A 21,506-nucleotide genomic window follows, 5' to 3' on the forward strand; every position below is an offset into this window, starting at 1 on the left:
TGGGCCAAAGCTGCTGCATCGTCAGAATCTTTTATCTTTAAGATTTCCTCCCCTGGCAGACTCGACTTTACTCACACCCTCTTTAGTTTTCATTGCTGTCTCAGATGAATTGCCTCGGGTCTTTGAGAGACTGCATGTGAACAGAAATCATTCTGTTTAGGCATTTTACATTACTCTATTGTTTTATAGAGTTCACACACTACTTGTTCTGAGAACTTCATGTGAAGCGCTACCAATGAAACCGATTCTTTTTTCCAATCGGTAATTCACTTTGAACTGAAAGTCAGGAGGACGGAGAAGAAACGGAAAAAGCTGTTCCTCAAAGCCAGCTACTGCTTGGTACTGGATCATTAGAAGTGACTTCGTAAGCATGGCACAGGATGGCTGCGCGTCCCACATCATGCTTAACCGTGGAATACCCCGAACTGGCCGGCTTCCCCCACATGCCAGAGCCCCCAATCCCAACGGCTGGCTTCGCATAGCGCGCTAAAGCAACGCCAAGCGCCGAGCAACTGCCCTTTCCCAGCTTCCCCTCGAGACGCCGCGGCCTGAGCCTGTCCTGCCGCCTTCCGTGCCCAGCGCCTGCCCTCGCCTTTCCTCCCTCAGGCGCTACCTGACAAGCAGCCGCCGAGCTCGAGGGAAGCAGCCCCCACCGTGGGCCACCGCTGCGTGACGCGCCAAGGAGGCGGGCCCACCGCGCCGGAGGGGCACGCGAGGGCAGCCGCTCTCCTCTCTCGTTGGCTGATGCGTCGAGCGAGCCCTGAAAGATGCCCCGAGATGCTTTCGCCGTGGAGGCTGCATGGAGTCGAGGGCCGGCGCTGCCAGGTGGGCGAGGCGCTGCTGGCGAAGGTAGGACGCTGTTCGCGAGTGCGTCTGTTGTTTGGTAGCCTAGGCAGCACCCGCAGCTCGGCTTTCTTTTAATTCTCCCCGTCGCCGTCCGGCATGTAACGCTGCCCTTCCTTTTGCAGCAGGGCAGAGCAGAGCAGGCGGGAGAGGGACCGAGGAGACGAGCGGTGTGCGGAGGCGTTAGCCTGGCAGCCGCGCAGCTCCGGGGTTCTTCCTTTGTTTCCCGAAGTTTTGCCGGGGCTTGCCAGTCGTTTCCTTTCTCCTCCCCCATCCCCCCAACAATATTCGGGAGCCTTTCAGTTGCGAAGCCCGTTGGAAGTCGGCTTTCCTCTGACCTGCGATCTTCCCCGCGCCTTGGACTACAAACCCCATAATTCCCGGTCAGCCGCACCCAACAGCTATGGTTTTTTTAAGATTATTTTTTTATCCCGCCTTTATTATTTTTATGCGTAATTCAAGGCGGCGAACATACCTAATACTCCTTCCTCCTATTTCACCCACAACAACAACCCTGTGAGGTGAGTTGGGCTGAGACAGAGTGGCTGGCCCAAGGTCACCCAGCCAGATTTCATACTTAGAACTCACAGTCTCCTGGATTCTAGCCTGGCGTCTTAACCACTAGTTGGTTTGGTGTGATAGGAGTTGGAGTCCAACAGTCCTGTAGAATACGAGATTGAGGAAAAGTAATATAAACTAACTGATTAGTTTTAAATGAAGTTTGGAAGCAGTAAGGACAGTGCTTTAAACTGCAGTGATAAGTCTTCCTAGTTGTAAAGAAATATTGCATGTCTAGATCAAAGGCTTGTCTAGTCCATCATCCTGTGGACAAACCATTTATTGTATATCTGCTTTCTTTTTATCAATTTATATACACTTCCTGTTTTCTCTTTTCCAACTTATGGATGTGTGTTTGCTGGAGAGAAACATGTAAAAGTTACTATAAGGAACCTGTTGTAATTGCTAACTTCATTGCTGAAAATAAACATGAAGGGGATACTATGTTTATGCTTATTTTATCTATTGGTATTTGTGAAATGTCATATACTTAACTTTGGTTTGGTTTGTTTACATGTTCACAATTTATTGAGAACTATTATGTGAACAATTTTGAGCACCCATGGAAATAAAGAAGGGGAGGTAAAGAGCTTGAACTTTTTACAATCAAGTAATTTGGAATGTAGAGCCATTAGCTTACACAGAAGTTCTAGAAAAATGTAAATTAATCCCTTCCCCAAGTTAGAGTAATGGAGACAAATGTATTATTTAATGTAGCTGTGTTCTTATATTCACATTTAGCTGAAAGTAAAACTCATTAAACACAGTGGGCTTTCAGAACAGACATCTGTAAAATTGTGCTATTAAGCTTTGTTTAAGTTTAGATAAGGATTAAGGAATTACACCTAAAGTTTTATGGAAAGCGTGCTTTGAGTAGGTGGTAAAAGACAATGTGGAAGCAATGTAGCTTATGACTACTTGGAAACAGATGATGCATCAAAAGCTGGCAAGTGTTCCACTATGAATGATAGTCTACCTTCTGCCTATCAAATGTTGAGAAAAAAAGACCTTCAGGTCTTTGAGAAAAAGTGACTTCAAAGATATGAAGGGAAATCATATAAAGGAAGGTCAATACCTATTATCTCTTGTTCAGTGCTCAGGTCATAGAATAATGGACTGAACATATGAGATAGCAGAGGCCAGTTGAAAGTTAGGAAAAACTTCTTAAGAGCAATGTGACAGTGGTGCAAGAGAAGTAATGAGCTTCTTCGCCAGTGGATGTGTTCAAGTAGAAGATGGATTAAGAGTCATCAGGTTGGTGTCACCTCTTAGTAACCACAGAGGTGGATTCTCTCCAGGATGAGCTTCCTCAACAGCATTCAGTGGTGTAATAACAGAATCCATCCCCGTTGCTGCTGGTTATCTTCTTTTTTTCTTTCCTTCAACTTTTCCCAACATTATAGACTTCTCAAGGATTTTCAAATAATATATAAAAAATATGACATTTTGAGTCTGGTCATTTGTGCCTCAGCTGAAAATTCTGCATTGTTTGTTCTATGGTCTGTTTGTTGGTTTTCCTGGCTACCTGTGGTATCTTAAAAGTCTTCCTCTATAGCAAAGTTCAGATGTGTTGATACTAGTTCTGTCCTGCTTCTATAAGTCCAACTTTTGCATATATGCCAAAAAAAAACCCCATCATATATGCCAAAAAGAAAAACCATCATATATATTTTGCATGTATGCCAAAAAGAAAAACCATCATCTGAACAATTCTGATCTTTGTAGATATAGACAATTTTGGATTCTGAATATTTTTTCCAAGGTCTTCATTGCTACCTTACCAAGTATTAATCGGCTAATAGTTCTTAACTGTTAGATCCTTTACTGTTAATAGTTAATCCTAAAAGCTTTCCACCACTTTAATGTCTTCATTTTCAATTCTGAGGCTAATTGCGGTACCTGTTATTATTATTCAATCTTGGTATATAACTGTAGTTCTATTTTTTCACTGTGCTCCTTGACTTTCATTACTAGAGGTTGTAGATGATTTGCATTTTTAGCTATCAGCATAGGGTCACCAGCATAGCACAGATTATTGATATTTTTTCCTCTGCAATTGTATTTCTGCACTGAGTAGGGTGTTGAACTTAATGACCTAAATGGCTCAGTTCTGTGGCATATAATTTTATGAGATAATGCTTTGAAAACAAGACTACAGAGGTTAGGTACTTTTTTTTGTTTGTTTTTGGTCTTTGGGAAATGTAATCCTGACACTTTCACAGTTTCCTTGTTGACTTTGAAATACAAAAGCTGTATGTTGATACAGCTGTGATTTTAGCAGTTGCCTGACCACCAATCATATTTTGAGTTTTAGTAGAATTGGAACTGTGCACATATCTTCCTAAACTGATATTCTTATTGAATGCTAAGGATGTTGTAGGATTTGAACCAAGATGAATTTTAATGAAACATTTAATTCTACTTGCAAATGCAAGTTTTCAAAACATCCAATTAAACTATTTTGCATAGACTACTAGATTGCAGCACTGTGATTGTGTGATGAGTGAAAGACAAAGGGAAGAGAAAATTCCAGCTGTTTCAGTTAAAATATTTTAAAATCTGAGTTAGAAAAAAATAAATGTACAGTGGGGCAAAAAAGTATTTAGTCAGCCACCAATTGTGCAAGTTCTCCCACTTAAAAAGATGAGAGAGGCCTGTAATTTTCATCATAGGTATACCTCAACTATGAGAAGCAAAATGAGGAAAAAAATCCAGAAAATCACAGTCTGATTTTTAAAGAATTTATTTGCAAATCATGGTGGAAAATAAGTATTTGGTCAATATCAAAAGTTCATCTCAATACTTTGTTATATATCCTTTGTTGGCAATGACAGAGGTCAAACGTTTTTTGTAAGTCTTCACAAGGTTTTCACACACTGTTGCTGGCATTTTGGCCCATTCCTCCATGCAGATCTCCTCTAGAGCAGTGATGTTTTGGGGCTGTCGCTGGGCAACACAGACTTTCAACTCCCTCCAAAGGTTTTCCATGGGGTTGAGATCTGGAGACTGGCTAGGCCACTCCAGGACCTTGAAATGCTTCTTACGAAGCCACTCCTTTGTTGCCCGGGCGGTGTGTTTGGGATCATTGTCATGCTGAAAGACCCAGCCACGTTTCATCTTCAATGCCTTTGCTGATGGAAGGAGGTGTTCATTCAAAATCTCACGATACATGGCCCCATTCATTCTTTCCTTTACACGGATCAGTCGTCCTGGTCCCTTTGCAGAAAAACAGCCCCAAAGCATGATGTTTCCACCCCCATGCTTCACAGTAGGTATGGTGTTCTTTGGATGCAACTCAGCATTCTCTCTCCTCCAAACATGACGAGTTGAGTTTAGACCAAAACGTTCTACTTTGGTTTCATCTGACCATATGACATTCTCCCAATCCTCTTCTGGATCATCCAAATGCTCTCTAGCAAACTTCAGACGGGCCCGGACATGTACTGGCTTAAGTAGGGGGACACATCTGGCACTGCAGGATTTGAGTCCCTGGCAGCATAGTGTGTTACTGATGGTAGCCTTTGTTACTTTGGTCCCAGCTCTCTGCAGGTCATTCACTAGGTCCCCCCATGTGGTTCTGGGATTTTTGCTCACCGTTCTTGTGATCATTTTGACCCCACGGGGTGAGATCTTGTGTGGAGCCCCAGATCAAGGGAGATTATCAGTGGTTTTGTATGTCTTCCATTTTCTAATTATCACTCCCACAGTTGATTTCTTCACACCAAGCTGCTTGCCTATTGCAGATTCAGTCTTCCCAGCCTGGTGCAGGTCTACAATTTTGTTTCTGGTGTCCTTCAACAGCTCTTTGGTCTTGGCCATAGTGGAGTTTGGAGTGTGACTGAGGTTGTGGACAGGTGTCTTTTATACTGATAACAAGGTCAAACAGGTGCCATTAGTACAGGTAACGAGTGGAGGACAGAGGAGCCTCTTAAAGAAGTAGTTACAGGTCTGTGAGAGCCAGACACTTTGCTTGTTTGTAGGTGACCAAATACTTATTTTCCACCATGATTTGCAAATAAATTCTTTAAAAATCAGACAATGTGATTTTCTGGATTTTTTTTCTCATTTTGTCTCTCATAGTTGAGGTATACCTATGATGAAAATTACAGGCCTCTCTCATCTTTTTAAGTGGGAGAACTTGCACAATTGGTGACTGACTAAATACTTTTTTGCCCCACTGTATATCTTTTGGTGTCTTCTTGCATCTCACTTCCTAAAGAGTATTATCTGTTAGTATCCAAGTACTGCAATTCTTTAAACAAGGTACTTTTCTAAGCAACTAGTTGATAAGTCTGATGGCAAAGAGGACAAGTATAAGTAATGTAAGAAATCAAAGTAATTTATATTCTGTGCCTGTATACAGGCATACCTCAGAGATATTGTGGGTTTGGTTCCAGACAAATAAATAAAGCGAATATCGCAATAAAGAGAGTCACATGAATTTTTCAGTTTCCCAGTGCACATCAGAGTTATGTTTACACTATACTGTAGTCTATTCAGTATGCAACAGCATTATGTCTAAAAAAACAATGTACATACCTTAATTAAAAAATACTTTATTGCTAAAAAATGATAATCATCATCTGACAGACTTGCTCGACGCAGGGTTGCCACAAAGTTGTAAAAAGAAAAAAAAAGCAATATCTGCAAAGTGCAGTAAAGCAAAGCACAATAAAGTGAGGTATGCCCGTATATCTTCCTCTTAATAGAATTGAATAGTGTGCCCAGTAAAAAACGCATCAAGGATATTTTAAACTTTTAAGCACTCCCTGGCAATAGAAATGTGTGGCAAGTGAAAAAATGCACTTGCCTGAAAGTCACAGCAGCCTATCCACACCTGGGGTATCCTTCTCTTAAAATTAAAAAAAACAACAACCCTAGACTACAATTTCCATCATTCCCAGCCAAAGTTTCATGTGGGTATATGGAACATGAAGACATTAGGAGAGTTAAACTTCGATATAACATTAATGAACCCACCTGATTAACTGCTAGGAAAATAAATTCCCACATTCGTGGGAAAATTAGAGTTTTCAGTTAGATAGGGCATTAGCATACACCCACATGAGAAAGTTGTTCAGGAAAACAGAAAGGAGGTGACAATTAAGGGTAATAGAATAATTGTTATATAGCATGATTTCCCAGCCCACTTCTCTCTCCCTTTCAAAGCTCTCCAGACTGATCTGGAAAATACATAGTAAAATATATGTTAACAAAGCAGAATTATGAGGAAAACAACCCTTTGTATGTTCTTTGCAATTTTGAAAAGGGATTTGCTAATATCCACTTTACTTCTAAGAAACTCCAAAGATTGGATCTAAGCCACTAATTCTTGTTGTAGTAAAACAAAATACAATATATAAAATTACATTTATAATTTTGAGAAGAGGGGTGTTGAAGTACATCCCCATTGCTTTATCTAATTTACAAGTGGGGAATATAATCTTTTGAGACAATAGCCACTGTGCAATCATTGCAGGACACCCAGATTTTCTGACAGATTCCAACCTCCTTTTCCATTATTATTATTTTTAATTCGTTCATTTAACACAGAAAGTGGGGGTAAGGCTGCATGTTGCTCGCAGCTTAATTCTGAAGCACTCTACAAGGAAACTGCAGCATAGCGGAGAAGAGATGGAGAAGGACAAAGACAGAACTCATCCACTGTTTGCTTAAGCTCCAACCATCATAACATAGGACCACTACGGATTACTCAAAAAAGTTTGCCCATTGTTGATTTAACAGATACTTAAGCCACTCTTTAGTTATTTGCGTGCCATTGAAATCTCCTGGTGACTGTAAAAACCTAATGGGCCATATGACTCTAGAACTGGGTGGTGTCATGGAAAGGTCCTTTATAACTATTGTGATAAACCTTCTGCTCCATCCCATATTAGGTAAGGACTAATGTAGATTATTTAGCTGAAATACTGCCCTGGATCATGTGCATATGTTATTTGCTTTAAATCTTTATTCATACTGGCTGTAAGAGCCAGAAAAGTTTCATTTTATAAGGGAGATCTGGGCAGTTAAAATGATGCTGGATTTGCTATCCATGTGTCATGTTCCCCCCTCCCCCAGGTGATTCTAAGAATACAAGGCAAGGCAAGCATTTGATCATTTAAGAAGAACTGCAAATTACTTTGTGATATTAGTCATGAAACTATAGTTTAGCAGGACAAGAACAGGGGAGAAATTGTGAATGAGAGATAACTGTTAAGAAATAAACAGCTCTAAAATAGTGTTAATGTTATGGATCACAGTTTTAATGATAACAAGCTGAATTCTTATTTAAACTTTACTGTGGATGAGCTATTTTTTCTGTGAGTGTTTTCATGTCTAAGGTATCATTTAAACTGGCCCTCGTTCATATTGTTGATGGCCACTTCCCATGAATTGGAACCTCCTTGGAACTACCTAAGTAGTTGTCAGGTTTTGCTTCAGTTGTCCAGAAGCAGCTTTCATGTATCTATATGTTCTGAAAGATCATATTGGCATTTTCAAGGTTGATCCCAAATCCATGAACTGGTAACTATGCATCAAACATCTTTAGGAGGCACATATGTTCAACTCATTAGCGTGAGGAAATGAGGCCTCTGGAATAACTGGAAGAGAGCCAGATGGCATTGTAAGGAGCAGCAGTTAGTCAAACTGGTATTTAGAATCTGTTTCCTTCAAGTCTTGTCTTTCCTGAGATTCTTTCTGTTATCTTTGGTATTCACTTTGACTCTCTGCAATTGTCCAATTTCCTTTCGTCTTTTAAAAGAATGGTTTATCAGCACAGCCCAGGAAGGGTGTTGTCACAGGAAGATTGCTGGCTTTGTAAAGCAGGCATGCACAGACAGATGGAAAAAAATCTGAGCCTTTAGAATGCAAACATCACCTTGTATTTACATGAGACCATGGCAGCATCCAAGCAAGTTGATTACTTCCCTGAAACTGGCAAGATTTCAGTTGATCATTTATATGATATGAGCAAAGGTATCTTTTTACCTTCCCTAAAACTCTGTGATAGTTTATCCCAACTTTTTGCCAGATGTACTGTATATAGATAGCCCAGAAAAAATTGGAAGAAAGATGCAAGGTATTTGAAAGCATGAAATGGTACAGTAAATTGAGCTCTTGCTCGATTTAGGAGATAGAAGACCTTATATTCCTTCTTTTCACCACTTGCAACTTTAGATCTAATGTGCGGATCATAACATTAGGATGAAGCTGAGGGTCTGCATTGTACCGACATTTGTAAAGCTTACAGAAGTGTTTAAATGAGAATTAGCTGGGAAGAGCAAGTTTTGATCTTTTTAATGTGGCTATTGTGCAAGTATGATCCCATAATCAATAGGCACTAGAGCACTGATTATGTTATTACTTGTATTTCAAGGTCACTGTGCAATGGATGTGAGGGGAGATTCCATGAGGATGACTGTGCATCTGCTTGCCAACACTGGACATGCATTACACTTGCAACAAGTTCTTGATCAGCTTCAAGAATGGATCTGTCTGGATGTTCGCCTCTTCCTTGTCTCAGAACGCCCTTCTCCAATTAAGTATTATGAGACATACCGCCAAAAGAGCTCCAGGTTTCCTAGTACTTCTGTTCTTCTTTTTTTGCATGAGGACTTTGGAGAAGAGCGGTTTTTCCAGGTCCATGACTTCTTCCAGCATCCACCTTGGCAGCCTGTCCACATTGAGTGTTCCAGCAGGAAGCTATCTCCCCATGCCCTTGACCATCAGGACTTCTATGGACTGGATGAGCATATGCCAATATGGGGCCTGAGGCAAGTTCACTATGGCATGGAAATCCTGCGTGTCACTCTCTATTGTAGCTTTGATAATTATGAGGATGCAGTAAGGCTTTATGAGACAATCCTGCAGAAAGAAGCGTCTGTCCAGAAAAGCAGCTTCTGTGCCTTTCTACTGTATGCAACACAGAGCCTTGTGGTTCAGTTCTGCTTGAAGCAGCTGCCTTTGGGGATGAGTGTTGACCCGAAGGAATCTTCAGTGTTACAGTTCAAAGTGTATGAAATTGGAGAGCTGGTCCCACTTTTGCCCAATCCCTGTGTCCCAATAAGCAATACTAGGTGGCAAACTGAAGACTATGAAGGAAATAAGATCCTGCTGCAGGTACTTCTTGTCACTGCAATAGATACTGAAAGACAGAATGTTTCTATTGTCTTTAGAATGGACACTAAGCAATAGGTGATACTGCTGTTTTCACAGATAATTTTGTTCTTCAGATATATATTTAATTGATATTTAATATGCAAAGTGATTGTAGAGGCATTTTGCTCATTGGCATAAGAAACCAGCTCTCCTTATTGATTGATTGATTAAGCACATTTGAAGCATTGAGGCAACAGTGTCCTCCAAAAAACCTGGTATGACTCCTCTGAAGACTTTCAGAGGTACAGACAGTACTTCCATTTAAATTGCATGCGGTTATGAGTTTGGAAATCCTTCAAAGCCAAACCTTCTGGGGGATACAGCTGATTTGCAATGACAAAATATTAATGTTCTTTGCAATTAAATATGAACTAAACTTTTTTTTTTAATTCTCCCTTAGTTTGCAGTCTTTAAACAAAATCCTTCAGAAAACACCTAGACTACAGCAGGCTTGTGGCTAGCCACTCATCCAATAACATGTAAAATTAATGTCCATGCCTGGAATTATAGGCTTTTTAAAAATTATCATAAGTATGTGTGAACAAGTAGACTAATAAAAAATAGACTTGTTCAGTAGAACATTTTAAAGTAATAATCAATCCTTTGATTTGGTGCAAGAGATGATATATCATTTCAAAGTTTGTTTGCTTAATTATTCCCACTGTTCTGCTTTTTCCTCTCCGTCCTCCCCCCATCCCCAACCATTGCTATTGTCTGTTCCAAGCTGGTTGCAATGGAGGAAAAGGAGCAGCAGATTCATAGGATCCTTTAGTCCCCTGCTGGGCTGTGGACTCTTAGCAGCTGCCCATTTGTGCCCTTCATGCCATCTCATCTTGAAACTAATAAATATGAAATATTCCTTAGTTTTTATTGAAGGGTACTCTGGTAACTTGAACAGTTGGCAAAGCATATTTGAAGGAAATATGGGCAGAATACACACTAAAATGTGAGGATCATGTTGACAGGTTCAAAAAAGTTTAATAATGAAACTCAGAGCTAGGTGTGTTGTTTCCTTACCAGTGTCCTTAGTAGAACTCTCTAATTACTGGTTTGCCGTTGATACATTTACAGGATCAGGTGTAGATCTGACTGTATTACTGTTGTCAAGATGCAGTTAATTTATTTTCTCATCCACAGGTTCAGAGCACAGGCTCAAAGCACAATGGAGCTCAGTCTCTATCTCCTAATTGGCACAACAGCACTGATGAGAAAGGTCCTCCCCATTACCACTGTGATCTATGCTCCAGCATACCTTCAATGGTTCCCAGGAGAACTGCTATGCAGCAGAAAAATCAGACACTCCGAGCCATGAAGAATAGAAACAAATCCACAAGGAGGATGGTGCAAATTCCAGCAAGTATTTTCAGCCCTTCACAAAACAGCATTAGTTCTTCCTCCAATTTGTATAATCTAGCACATTCTTCTTTGCAAGATCTAGGCCCTTCCCCAATGAACCTGGGCACTAAATTGAGACATTCCAGCCATGAGCTCTGGCTATGCCAAAACAAAGCGGAGGAGGAGGAGGAGACTAATGTTGACACAGGGAAGAGAGTAGTACCTTTTAAATGTGCTAACTCTCCCCTAAATAGATTTTCAAAAGACTTAAAAAAAGAACTTCTTCAATCCCAGGCACCAAGCAGTTCATTCGTGAGAGCAGGTTTGGATTCTGAGGACAGGAACTCTCTATTGTCATTGGGTATTGCTGAAATTAATAAAAGATCAGGACTAAGTCATGTTCAGCTGAGGACATCAGGAGCAAGTCATGGGAATGAGAGAGATGAAGAAGAGTTCTTTATATGATTTGAAACTTCCATATGGACTTTTAGTGCCTTATTTTTGGAATATCATAAAGAACAGTTGTATGCTATGTTTTTATGTAAATAATCCAGCAGTCTGTACTACCTTTTAATATTAGTGCTACAAAGAGAGGTTTATAAAAGTAGTTGTCAAGAGAGCAAAAATGTTTTTGGATTAAAGTTAGAATTTGGAGAAAAGAAAAGGAACAAGTTTGCAATAGAAATTTCATCTACTGGAGGATATTGTGCAATAGATTGGAAGAAGCCATTCATTTTAATGCAGCATGAACTTACTAAAATTCACTAGAAAATCTAGGAGAAAAACCCAATCTAGGAAAGTCTAGGAGAAATTTGAAGGGCACCAGGTTAGGATGACGAGAATAGTGCTTTGGTTAATCTTGACTCAACTGAGAAGCTAATCAGAATCTGACCTGATTAGTTCTTGGGTAGGACCTCCAGGAAATATCCCAGAAGAAGGCAGTGGCAAAACATTTTCATATTGCCACTAAGAAAACACTTGCACATGTTCACAAAATCACCAAGGTTCAAGTTTAACTTTTATCATACCACGCAACTGAGTTTAAAAGTATTGAAAACAATATAGCTATTTTCATTTTGCCATCATTACTATTACTCTTCATTTCCCCCATGCCTCCTTTGCTACATCTTGATGTCAGAAGTATAAAAATGCAACTATAAACCTTTGGAATGTGTATCTTCTGATGTCTTTCCACTGCTAAATGCTAAAAATGCAACTTATAAAGCAGGGGAACACTTGTAAACCTGGCCTCTGAATGGCAGTCCAAAAGCTATGCTTCTTAGAATGGACAGGATTAGTATGTCTGAGGCCAGGATAAAAGCTACATGTCATTACACTTAATTTAAATGTAAATCAACTTATTTAAGATAAACTGATGATTCCACTGCCCATTTGTTTTCCTTATGTTCATATTAAAGCCTGGTGGCAAATTTTGCAGATTGCTCTGAAGATTGATCAAAGCTCATTTAGTCCTGAAGCTCAGTTTAGGCACCTTGGTGGAAAATGTAGTGCTGCTGTTCTGACTACCATATTAATGCTACCTGAGCTATGGGGTTATTTCTGTCTAGCTGATGATATTTGATAAATCCTAGAGGACAGGGAAATGTGCACTAGGCTTCTTGTTAAGTAACATGCCATATCCCTTTCTCAGCATGTGTGCCAGAGGACTTAGATATATAATCAGAAAACTGAGCTATATTAAGGATGATTTGTAAGTATATTTATAAGAACAATGGCATATATGGCTGTGACTTTCTTCACTTGCTTGAACAGATGAGTTAAGCTTGGCAATAAAGAATCGCCATCTATATACCGTATTTTTCCGTCAATAAGACGTCCCCATGTAAAAGACAACCCCCACTTTTCCAACCCAAAATTAAGAAATCAATATTTTAAAGATAGTGCAGAACACATTTTTATTTAGTAATTAGTTAACATTTACCTGATACACTCGGTGGGAGGAGGTCCAAACCGTCTCTCTGCAGCTTTATTTCCATGCTCTTTTGCATAACTGATTACATTCAATCACGAGTGAAATTGCCGATAGCTTGTCTCTGCAAACAGACTTCCTCTAATTGGTTTGTTCAGCATCAGCTTACGTCAATTACATAAGGCTCATGACTGGAGGAAGTCTGTTTGCAGACTCAAGCTATTTTACTCGTGATTGGAGGCTAGAAATAGGAGGAAGCCCGTTCACAGAGACAAAGTATGGGCAGTTTTGCCACCGTGCAGTTCTCTCCTCGGCTGATTTCCTTGAATAAGACGCCCTTCAATTTTTAGCGTAAGGATTTTAGAAAAAAGTATCGTCTTATAGTCGGAAAAATACGGTAAGTAAAGTAAGATAGTGCTATCAATGTACTGACTGTCATTAGAAGCAGTTTTCTCTACTGCTTAAAGCAGAGGTGGACAGTGTGAGGCCCCCAGATCGCATGTGACACCCAAAAACCTTGGGTGCCCCCCAAAGATCTCCAAAGATATTACCAAATTTAAAATTTTAATGTGACAGAAGGCAATTGATTGATTGATTGATTGATTGATTACGTGCCATCAAGTCACTGCAAACTCTTAGCAGCCCATAGACAGATTTTTTCCATGACCATCTGTCCCTAACCTGGTCTTTCAGGTCTTCCAACAGTGTACCCATCGCCAACCACCTTGCTGCTGGTCATCCTCTTCTCTTTCCTTCCATCTTTCTAGCATTAGAGCTTTTTCCAGAGAGCTGGGTCTTTACATGATATATCCAAAGCAGGATAATTTGAGCTTAGTCATTTGTGCCTCCAGTGAGAACTCTGATTTGTTCAATGATCCATCAGTTTGTTTTCTTGGCTATCCACAATATTTTTAGGAGTCTTCTCCAACACCAAATTCAAAAGCATCAATACTCTTCCTGTCCTGCTTCTTCAAAGTCCAGCTTTTGCTTCCATAGAGTGTCCCAGGGAATACCATGGCTTGCATGATTCTGATTTTTGTAAGTATAGACCAGGCCTGCACAACATGTGGTCTGCAGGCCACATGCAGCCCTCCAAGCAGCTTTGTGCAGCCTGCCAGCATTTTTAAAAAAGCAATACTGCCACTATCAAACGTCTCCAAGCCTCACCACCACCAGCTCCAGCACTATTGCTGCTCTGCTAGCCACCAAACTTCTAGCTGGCGTGCCAGGTATTGCTTTGCATCCCACAATGATTTTTAATTTATCAGTGTGGCCCTTTCCCCTCTTGTGCAGGCCTGGTCTAAACACAGCATAGCATCTGAATACATTTTCCAAGGCCTTTGTGGCTACTCTATCAAATGCTAGTCTCTGCCGCATTTTTTGACTACTTGTTCCTTTACTCTTGATGGGTGATCCTATAAAAGGGAGAAGCTATCCCACCACTTTGATATCTGCATTGCCAGTTCCAAGGCTGGTTGTTGTACCTTTTGTGTGACAGAAAAGGTGATTAAATATGTGATTAGAGAGTAAGCATGATAAGTAATTTTAATTATGTTTATAGCATAAAGGAAATGAAATCAATATTATTTTAGGTCTGGGCCTTATACATTGGTTGCACAGAAGAAAGTGTTGTTTGGTAACAGGTGTACTTTCTTAGCAAAGTCTGAGTAGCAGGACCAGAGAAAGTGCCTTACTGAGAGCTAGAAGAGCTGCAGCCCATCAAGAGAAGGCAGGGTTGAGCTATATGGAGCAATATCTTAGAGCAGAACCCAGAAATTGAACGTATAGTCATCTGTCCAATTATTCAGCTTTCCTAAAATTTATTTTCCTGTCCTTCCTTTCTCAGATGAAACCATTGACTCAATTGTAGTGTTTCACTGATGACAGCCATGCTTCCAAATAGTGTGAACAAAATATAAATCATCTTTTGTTTCAAACCTGGGACAAACCATCATGTTACAGAAATTCTGCCAAACCATTTTGGATTAGCCATGGACTGGGTTCAGGGATTTGGACAAAACGGTATCTGGAGGGATTCCAGAATGATTTTATAGGGTAAGTAGGGCAAAAGTAATATGTGTTGCCCCCCTCCCCCCGCCACCTTCTGAAATTCCCAGTGCAGCCAATTGCCCATAATCCTTGCAGGTTCTTCCTCCCCACACCAGTTTCCCCTCACCTGTTGCTGATACCCCAGCATGGCATATCCCACTGGCCCTCTTATTCCCAATCTTCCATTCTCTCCCTCCCTTAGCCACTGCCACCAACGGATTGGCTTGTGCACTTGTCTCTTACTGCAGTAGTCTCCCAACAAGGCATTTCTGGCCCACCTGCTCTTCCTTGCCTCCTCTCAGACATCACTACAGACTTCCTTCACTATTTCTTGTTGATACACAAGAAGATACACCCTGCAAACCACTTCTGCCTGTAGAAGAACTGTATTTCAGGTCATACCTGAAATAATGCAACCCCAGTTTGTTCCAGATATGAACTGAAACACCATTGTTTTAGTTTGGACATGGATCATCTGAAACTAGCCATACTGGAACCAGCAACACCACCCTATTCCATGTGGTTGGAAGGAGTCCCAGGCATCATCCCAGAAAGGAAATGTGAGGGGATATCCCTGAACCTCAGGTTGCCCACTTGAACTCTAATAAGTAGTTGGCTTGGATGCTTGAAGGAGTATATTAAACATAACATTTCTTTTCACTTTTCCATATCTGAAATTTCTCATACATATAAAAGAGCTGAACTATTTGGCCTTCTAACATGCAATCATCCTATTGGCTCATAGCCATCCTTTCCCAAAGACAAACTAATGTCATAAACTGAAGCCAGTGTAATGGTTAAGATGTCCAGGTTCACATTTCCACTTTATCACGAAAATCACTGGCTTTGGCCATTCATTCTCTCTCAGTACAAGGTACTGTACCTAACAAAGTTGTCATCATAAAATGAACACACAAACCTCATCAACTCCAGGGAGGGAGGGAGGGAGGCTTTCACCAAGTATGACATCTTAAACAGCAACCCAATGTTTCTGCAAGTTGCACAAGAAGTAGGTTCTTAACTATTCTCACAGGCTGATTCTTGAAAACATTATTCTAGCTAAACAAAACTAATAAAGCAGCTTAGTTGCTTTTTAAAATTGTGTTGCTTTGAAAAGGATCCAAGGCTGAACCAGGTGTGAAAAATATCTGCCTAAACTTTACTTTGGTACAGGTTCAAAGTGGAGGCTTTCAAATGAACATGGAAGTCAGCAAAGTTAGCACTGGCCATAATGAAAAAGTGTCATCATTGTGAGTGAGGAAGAAATAGCATCACAGATAATACAAAACATTTAGCTGCTAACAAACCAGTGGCACCTATATCACTACTCTGAAGCAGTTCAAAGAATATTTTAAAAACCAACAACATCAGAGATGGTTAGTGTACTGTATATTCAACCAGCAGTTCATTTTTTAAAGCTGATACGCCTTGCATGGAATTATTAGAATTTTCATTGTATTCATTATTTTTGAACCCAGTCCATGCTGAAGTGTCTCCATAGATATAGATAATAGGAATTCCATGGAGAAATTGATCACTGTTTTGATTATATGAATTTGTCCTGACCACTAGAGTTACTTCCCCCAAATGTTGGCAACTAAATCTGCTTCCCAGAAAATCCAGTCCATCTTAGTTCTTCCAGAATGGCTTTATATTTGCTTTAATTATACGACAACCTGCATAGATAATTCCTAATTTCCCAGACTTGGCACTAACCAGATAAGAGAGATGTATAAGTTTGTGATGGCCTGCATACATGAAAATTGCATCCCAGCCGAATCATGTAAACATATTTTATGTCTCCATTTATTATTTGAATTCCTACTAGTATCAAAATTCTGATGATATGTACATCTGTGAATCACCTATTGGTGAGATGTTAGACTACAGAAAAGGAGGAATATGTTAGGATAGGCAGCCTTGTGTCCTCTCAATGTTCTGGACTTCCACTTTTGTCTTCAGTCAGTCTTACTATTTGTCATAGTCCCAGATTTGGTCTGTGTCACAGTCCCACTCACATTGCTCTTAGTATGAATTGTATAAATTGTATAAATGACCTATAAATAATGAGCTATTTATTACCTCAATCAATTCATAATGCCCCCAAATAGAAGCAGCCATGCTTATATGTTTAAATATTCAGAAGGAGCATGGAAAGCCATCTTGTACCAACTGCCTTCTTGCACCAGATCAGGTCTAAGTCTACCAACCTATTGTCTATGCCAGATTTCAGAACCTAATACAGTCCTGATGAATGGGGACTATAGATCTCTAGGCTCCTAGCTTTCTGAATATAAGCCTTAAGCATCTCTAGCAGTTTAACAAAACATTGAAAGATTGTTAAATAGCTGTGTTAATAATACATTTATCACCAAAAAATCAGTCTAAGCCAACAACATCTCTACAGATGGAATGACTTGGTTTTGTATGAATTTTTGCACAGAAGGTATATTGATGAGACATTTCAGTTTGCCTATCCCAAAGGAAATAACAGGATAGAAAGGAAAATGCTTAGGGTAATTTTAGAAATTAATCTAAGTGGACTGTGGGTTTTTTTTCTCCTCCATTGTAGCCAATTAGTATGCAGTGTGCCTCCCACTTTCCTGCTACCAATGAGAAAATAATTTGAGAAATGTCTCAAAAGTGCTGTTCTAATTCTTATTTGCAATTGTAATTTTCAGTATTGAGACTTCATTTCTGAACCATGCTGGGTCTAGCTCCAAAGAGCTCTATGAAAGTAGAGTAATAAAAAAAAAATGTTTACCATCATCAATGCAAAATGCTGCAGCAGTTTAAATGAACTCACAATTGCACTGCACTTTAACAGCACGGGTGCCATTTAGTTGGTTCACAAGGATGGGGAGGCAAAAGGGACATTTGGGAGATGATATAAGAAAGGATGCTCCAAAGTTACAGGCTCAGCTGCGTCAGGGTACAATAACATCTTTTGTCTTGCCTGAAACTAGCAGCAGAGTTACTTAAAAGAAAAAGAAAAGAAAAAACCAACCTTCAATCAGCTTGTTGCCAAGGAACTGAAACAGTGTCCCATAACATCTTGGAGGCAAAGCAGAAGGCTTCTGGATTTTTGCCTAGTATGCCCTGACCTAAGTGTAAGATTTTGGACTCAGTGAATATCTGATGATTAATGTGGAAAGAGCAATTAGTTATGTCCTGTCCTCAAAATACATATTTATTATGCACTGTAAGCTGCCTAAGGCTATATGTGCCATATATAAAATGACAAGTTGCTTATAAATGACTTAATTTACATAAAATAAAGATCAGCCAAAGGCAGGAACTAAAACTGCAACGCTATGTGGAAAGAGGTGGAAAAGAGCTGCTGGCCAAGACAAGAAGTGAGGGGAGATTTTTCTTCTTCCCTCCCATTGCCAGCTATGGGAGGAAATTCTGTATGCCAACCTAGTGTTTGTCTGTTTCTATGGGCATCCCAAGGGAATGAGAGGATTTGGAAACTGGTAGGTCCACACTTTCTTCAGCAGGATACCTGATGTTCCCTTAAATGATTGATTGAAAACTGTTCCCAGAGTATCCCACCTATCAGAGTTTCTGCTTGTGGAATGGACATCTAAATAGCATGTTGTCCTAGTGGCCAATTTTCCTCTATGCCAACTGGATGCTTCAATTCTTTGCAACAAGGCCTTACATTTGATCATCCAATATGTTTAAGAAAACATCTTTAACTGATGCTGTTCTTTGATTTAAAATTAATTGAGCAGCAGACCTTTAAAAAAAACACTATTTAAAATTATAAGCAATAAATTCCAAATGTAAAAAAAAAAAAAAGAAATCTTGTCCACCATCAGGGATGTACCTGCTGGAATCCCTGAACCTATCCCTGAACCAAGGAAATATGTTTTTCTTCAGGGTACAAGTGAATTTGTTTCACCTCTAAGGTATTCCTAAGTAATGGCTTTATTCTGATGCCATAAGAAACCAGAATTTAGAGTATCAAGATTGAATCAGAAGGAATCCCAGACTGGTGCACTCTCCTTTCCACACACACATACTCCAGCGTAGATAAACCTAAGACTACAGCTTGTTTAAAATGCTAATTCACGCAGGGTGGAGTTGGCTTGTTGAAATAAAGTAACGTTAACGTAAATCTCCACTTAAGACTTGAACATGAAAAAGGAGCATTTGGAACTTGTAGCTGCATGTGGATGTGGGAAGCAACGTGCAGACTCAATTCATGATAAATTGAGGTTTAACATCTTATCTCAATATGGCACTGAGTCATCCTGAGCTAGGCATTCAGTCCTGAGGCCAGTGTTTTGGGTTCAGTTCAGATCTTTCATATGAATCTAAAGCTCTAATGTTCCAGAGGCTTTACCAACTGCAGTGGTTCAGGCACACAATATAGAGCATGAAATATGCTGCAAGAAGGCCAGCCAGAATAATCACTCTCTATAGCAGAAAAAATTTGAAGTGATTTATTTGATGTTTTGATGCCTGCTATCTCCTAGGAAGTTTACTGATAAGCAGTTTATACTTCATAAGGTTTTGTGGAGCTTGAGAAATCCAGGTAAAGAGCGACAGCTGCTACTTTGATAGATCATCAAGAAACATGAGAGCTTGCAAAATGTTTGGAAAAGGAGTTTCAAAAATACATTGGCATGAATGAAGTAGCCTCAGCTTTTCCAGTCCAGCTGTCTCTCCATTCATGACAGGTACAGCCCCTTAACATCCCTGCATCCCAGAGGAAGTATTCTGTGTGCTTCAGATGAACGTGCAGCAAATGGGGAGAGCATTCAGAACAGCTGCAGGAAGCACTGAAAAGTCAGTGGTACTTCGACAGTTTGAAGAAAGGTGCTTCATTCATGTTGATGCATTCTTTAAAAAGTGTTTCATTTAAATATTTTACACAATCCTAGAAAGTATATTGGTATTTGCTAGTAATCCACTGGAATTCCACAGTTCAACTGGTTCCTTCTTAAACTACCTCTGACATTTTAATACAGAAACTTGAGAAAGTATTAACAGGATATCTTAAATATCAACACATATCATGAAATTATTCACATTGGGTTATTACTTTTCTAAAACAAAGATAATTATTTTAATTGCTCATGAAAAGTGCAAATAGGAGAACTTGATCACAAAATTGTTGATATGTTCACATAGGAGAAAAGATAATGCATAAATGTTTAGCTAAATTTCACCAAAGTGTTTGTGGTCTGTGTTCCTCTGAAGTGCAAATTTTGGAATTGGTATTCTTTCCATGATTATTCTAATAGCAAAGTTGAAAAGTTGGAATCACTATTGGTTTAACATCTATTACACTGGCAGTAAAATAAACCAAATATGAGATTAGATTAACACATGAAAACATGAGTAATTTTCACAAAAATATATACACTTGTATTAGCAGACTGTGGGGGGAAAGAATGTTTGAATATAGATAGAAGCTTATAGAGAATAGAAATGTTTTAAAGAAATAAAAAATAATCAGCACATGAAATTGATTCATCTTTCCCATGTAATTCCAACTGTAAGAGTATATCAATGTGCATAAAATGCCATGATGAGAAGTTTGTTTATTAACTGGAAACAGGAGAAGGTACAGTCTGTTTCTAATTTAAATTAAATGTTTGCTTTTTCCAGTGAGGTTATTCATATTTACTGGGATATACTGCATCTCCATCTTGTGGTCAAAAATGGCAAGTTTTCTTGAAGATTTTTGTTAATTGTATAGAATATCTGTCACAACTTTCTAAGATTATTTCACACACCTGTTATTTGGAACAGTTGCTCAAAATTTATCTAGCACCTTCTATGTACAAAGTACAAAAGTATCTCTACTCAGAATATTTGTATACGGAGTGACATCTGCAGAGTTTTTGGTCTGTGTTTCTGTAGATCTCTGATGTGACCTGCTGCTGCTTAGAAGTGGGTAACTAGGCTGGGTGGCTTCCTCTAAGCAAGGACAGGTCAACCACTCAAACACTGAGTCAGACCAGATGCCAACTCTGCCCTCACTGGCAATATTATTGCAACATGAAATAACATCATACACAGTATCAACAGTTAATATATAGTAAATGCTTGATTTAAGGAACTAATGTAAGGAAGAGCTATCTGTTAATGTGCATTAAATGCAAATGGGATTTTACATGTGTGTAAAATGATGAATGGGTATTTTATGCACATGCAAAGCATAGAGTGAACAAACAGATTTGGAATGTTAGATCTGAAATCCACTAAACCAAGGTCCATTAAATCAAGGGTTTATTCTCTTTGCTCATGTCTGGCTGATCTTTGCTTGTGATAAATTGAAACTGAAAATTTTACTACAGCTGTCTAGTAGGAATAAACAGGCCACCTCAGTCAAAAATCTAGATGGAAACAAAGCTCTGATAAGAAATATCAACACTAAAAGAATGTTGATATTTTAATGTTTTAATCTCCTGGGACACTTTTCTCCTCTGATTTTTGAGATGGCTACCTATGAACATAGGCTTCAAGAACAAATTCTAACACTGAAGAAGTGAAATACAATACATTGAAAATCCAGGTATTATCTCCCATGGCTTGACTAGAGAATGAATATATAACATAAAGTTAATCAGCTTGCCAATGCAAGAATGCTTGTTTTGTTAATATTTTGTGA

The 21,506-nt window shown here is 39.3% G+C and overlaps 1 protein-coding gene across 1 annotated transcript; it reads left to right on the forward strand.

Annotated features, from left to right (window-relative positions):
• The first annotated feature begins 716 nt into the window (after positions 1 to 716).
• Positions 717 to 18,682, forward strand: FAM124B (family with sequence similarity 124 member B). Its single transcript, XM_025165000.2, has 3 exons — positions 717 to 849; positions 8,783 to 9,525; positions 10,702 to 18,682. The coding sequence occupies exons 1-3, from the start codon at positions 768 to 770 to the stop codon at positions 11,362 to 11,364; spliced, it is 1,488 nt and encodes a 495-aa protein (XP_025020768.1). The 5' UTR covers positions 717 to 767; the 3' UTR covers positions 11,365 to 18,682.
• The last annotated feature ends 2,824 nt before the right edge of the window (positions 18,683 to 21,506 follow it).

The sequence above is a fragment of the Python bivittatus genome, unplaced genomic scaffold, assembly GCF_059951505.1.
Source record: "Python bivittatus isolate LINGU-HERP-01145 unplaced genomic scaffold, Pbiv_v1 ctg000980_np1212, whole genome shotgun sequence".
In the NCBI taxonomy this organism is placed as follows: domain Eukaryota; kingdom Metazoa; phylum Chordata; class Lepidosauria; order Squamata; family Pythonidae; genus Python; species Python bivittatus.

Bases quoted from the DNA above. Each gene is read 5' to 3' on its own strand.
- FAM124B (XM_025165000.2), top strand. From the start codon at position 768: ATGCCCCGAGATGCTTTCGCCGTGGAGGCTGCATGGAGTCGAGGGCCG. The intron at 850-8,782 runs GTAGGACGCTGT...TTGTATTTCAAG, and splicing joins GCGAGGCGCTGCTGGCGAAG to GTCACTGTGCAATGGATGTG. The intron at 9,526-10,701 runs GTACTTCTTGTC...TCTCATCCACAG, and splicing joins GAAATAAGATCCTGCTGCAG to GTTCAGAGCACAGGCTCAAA.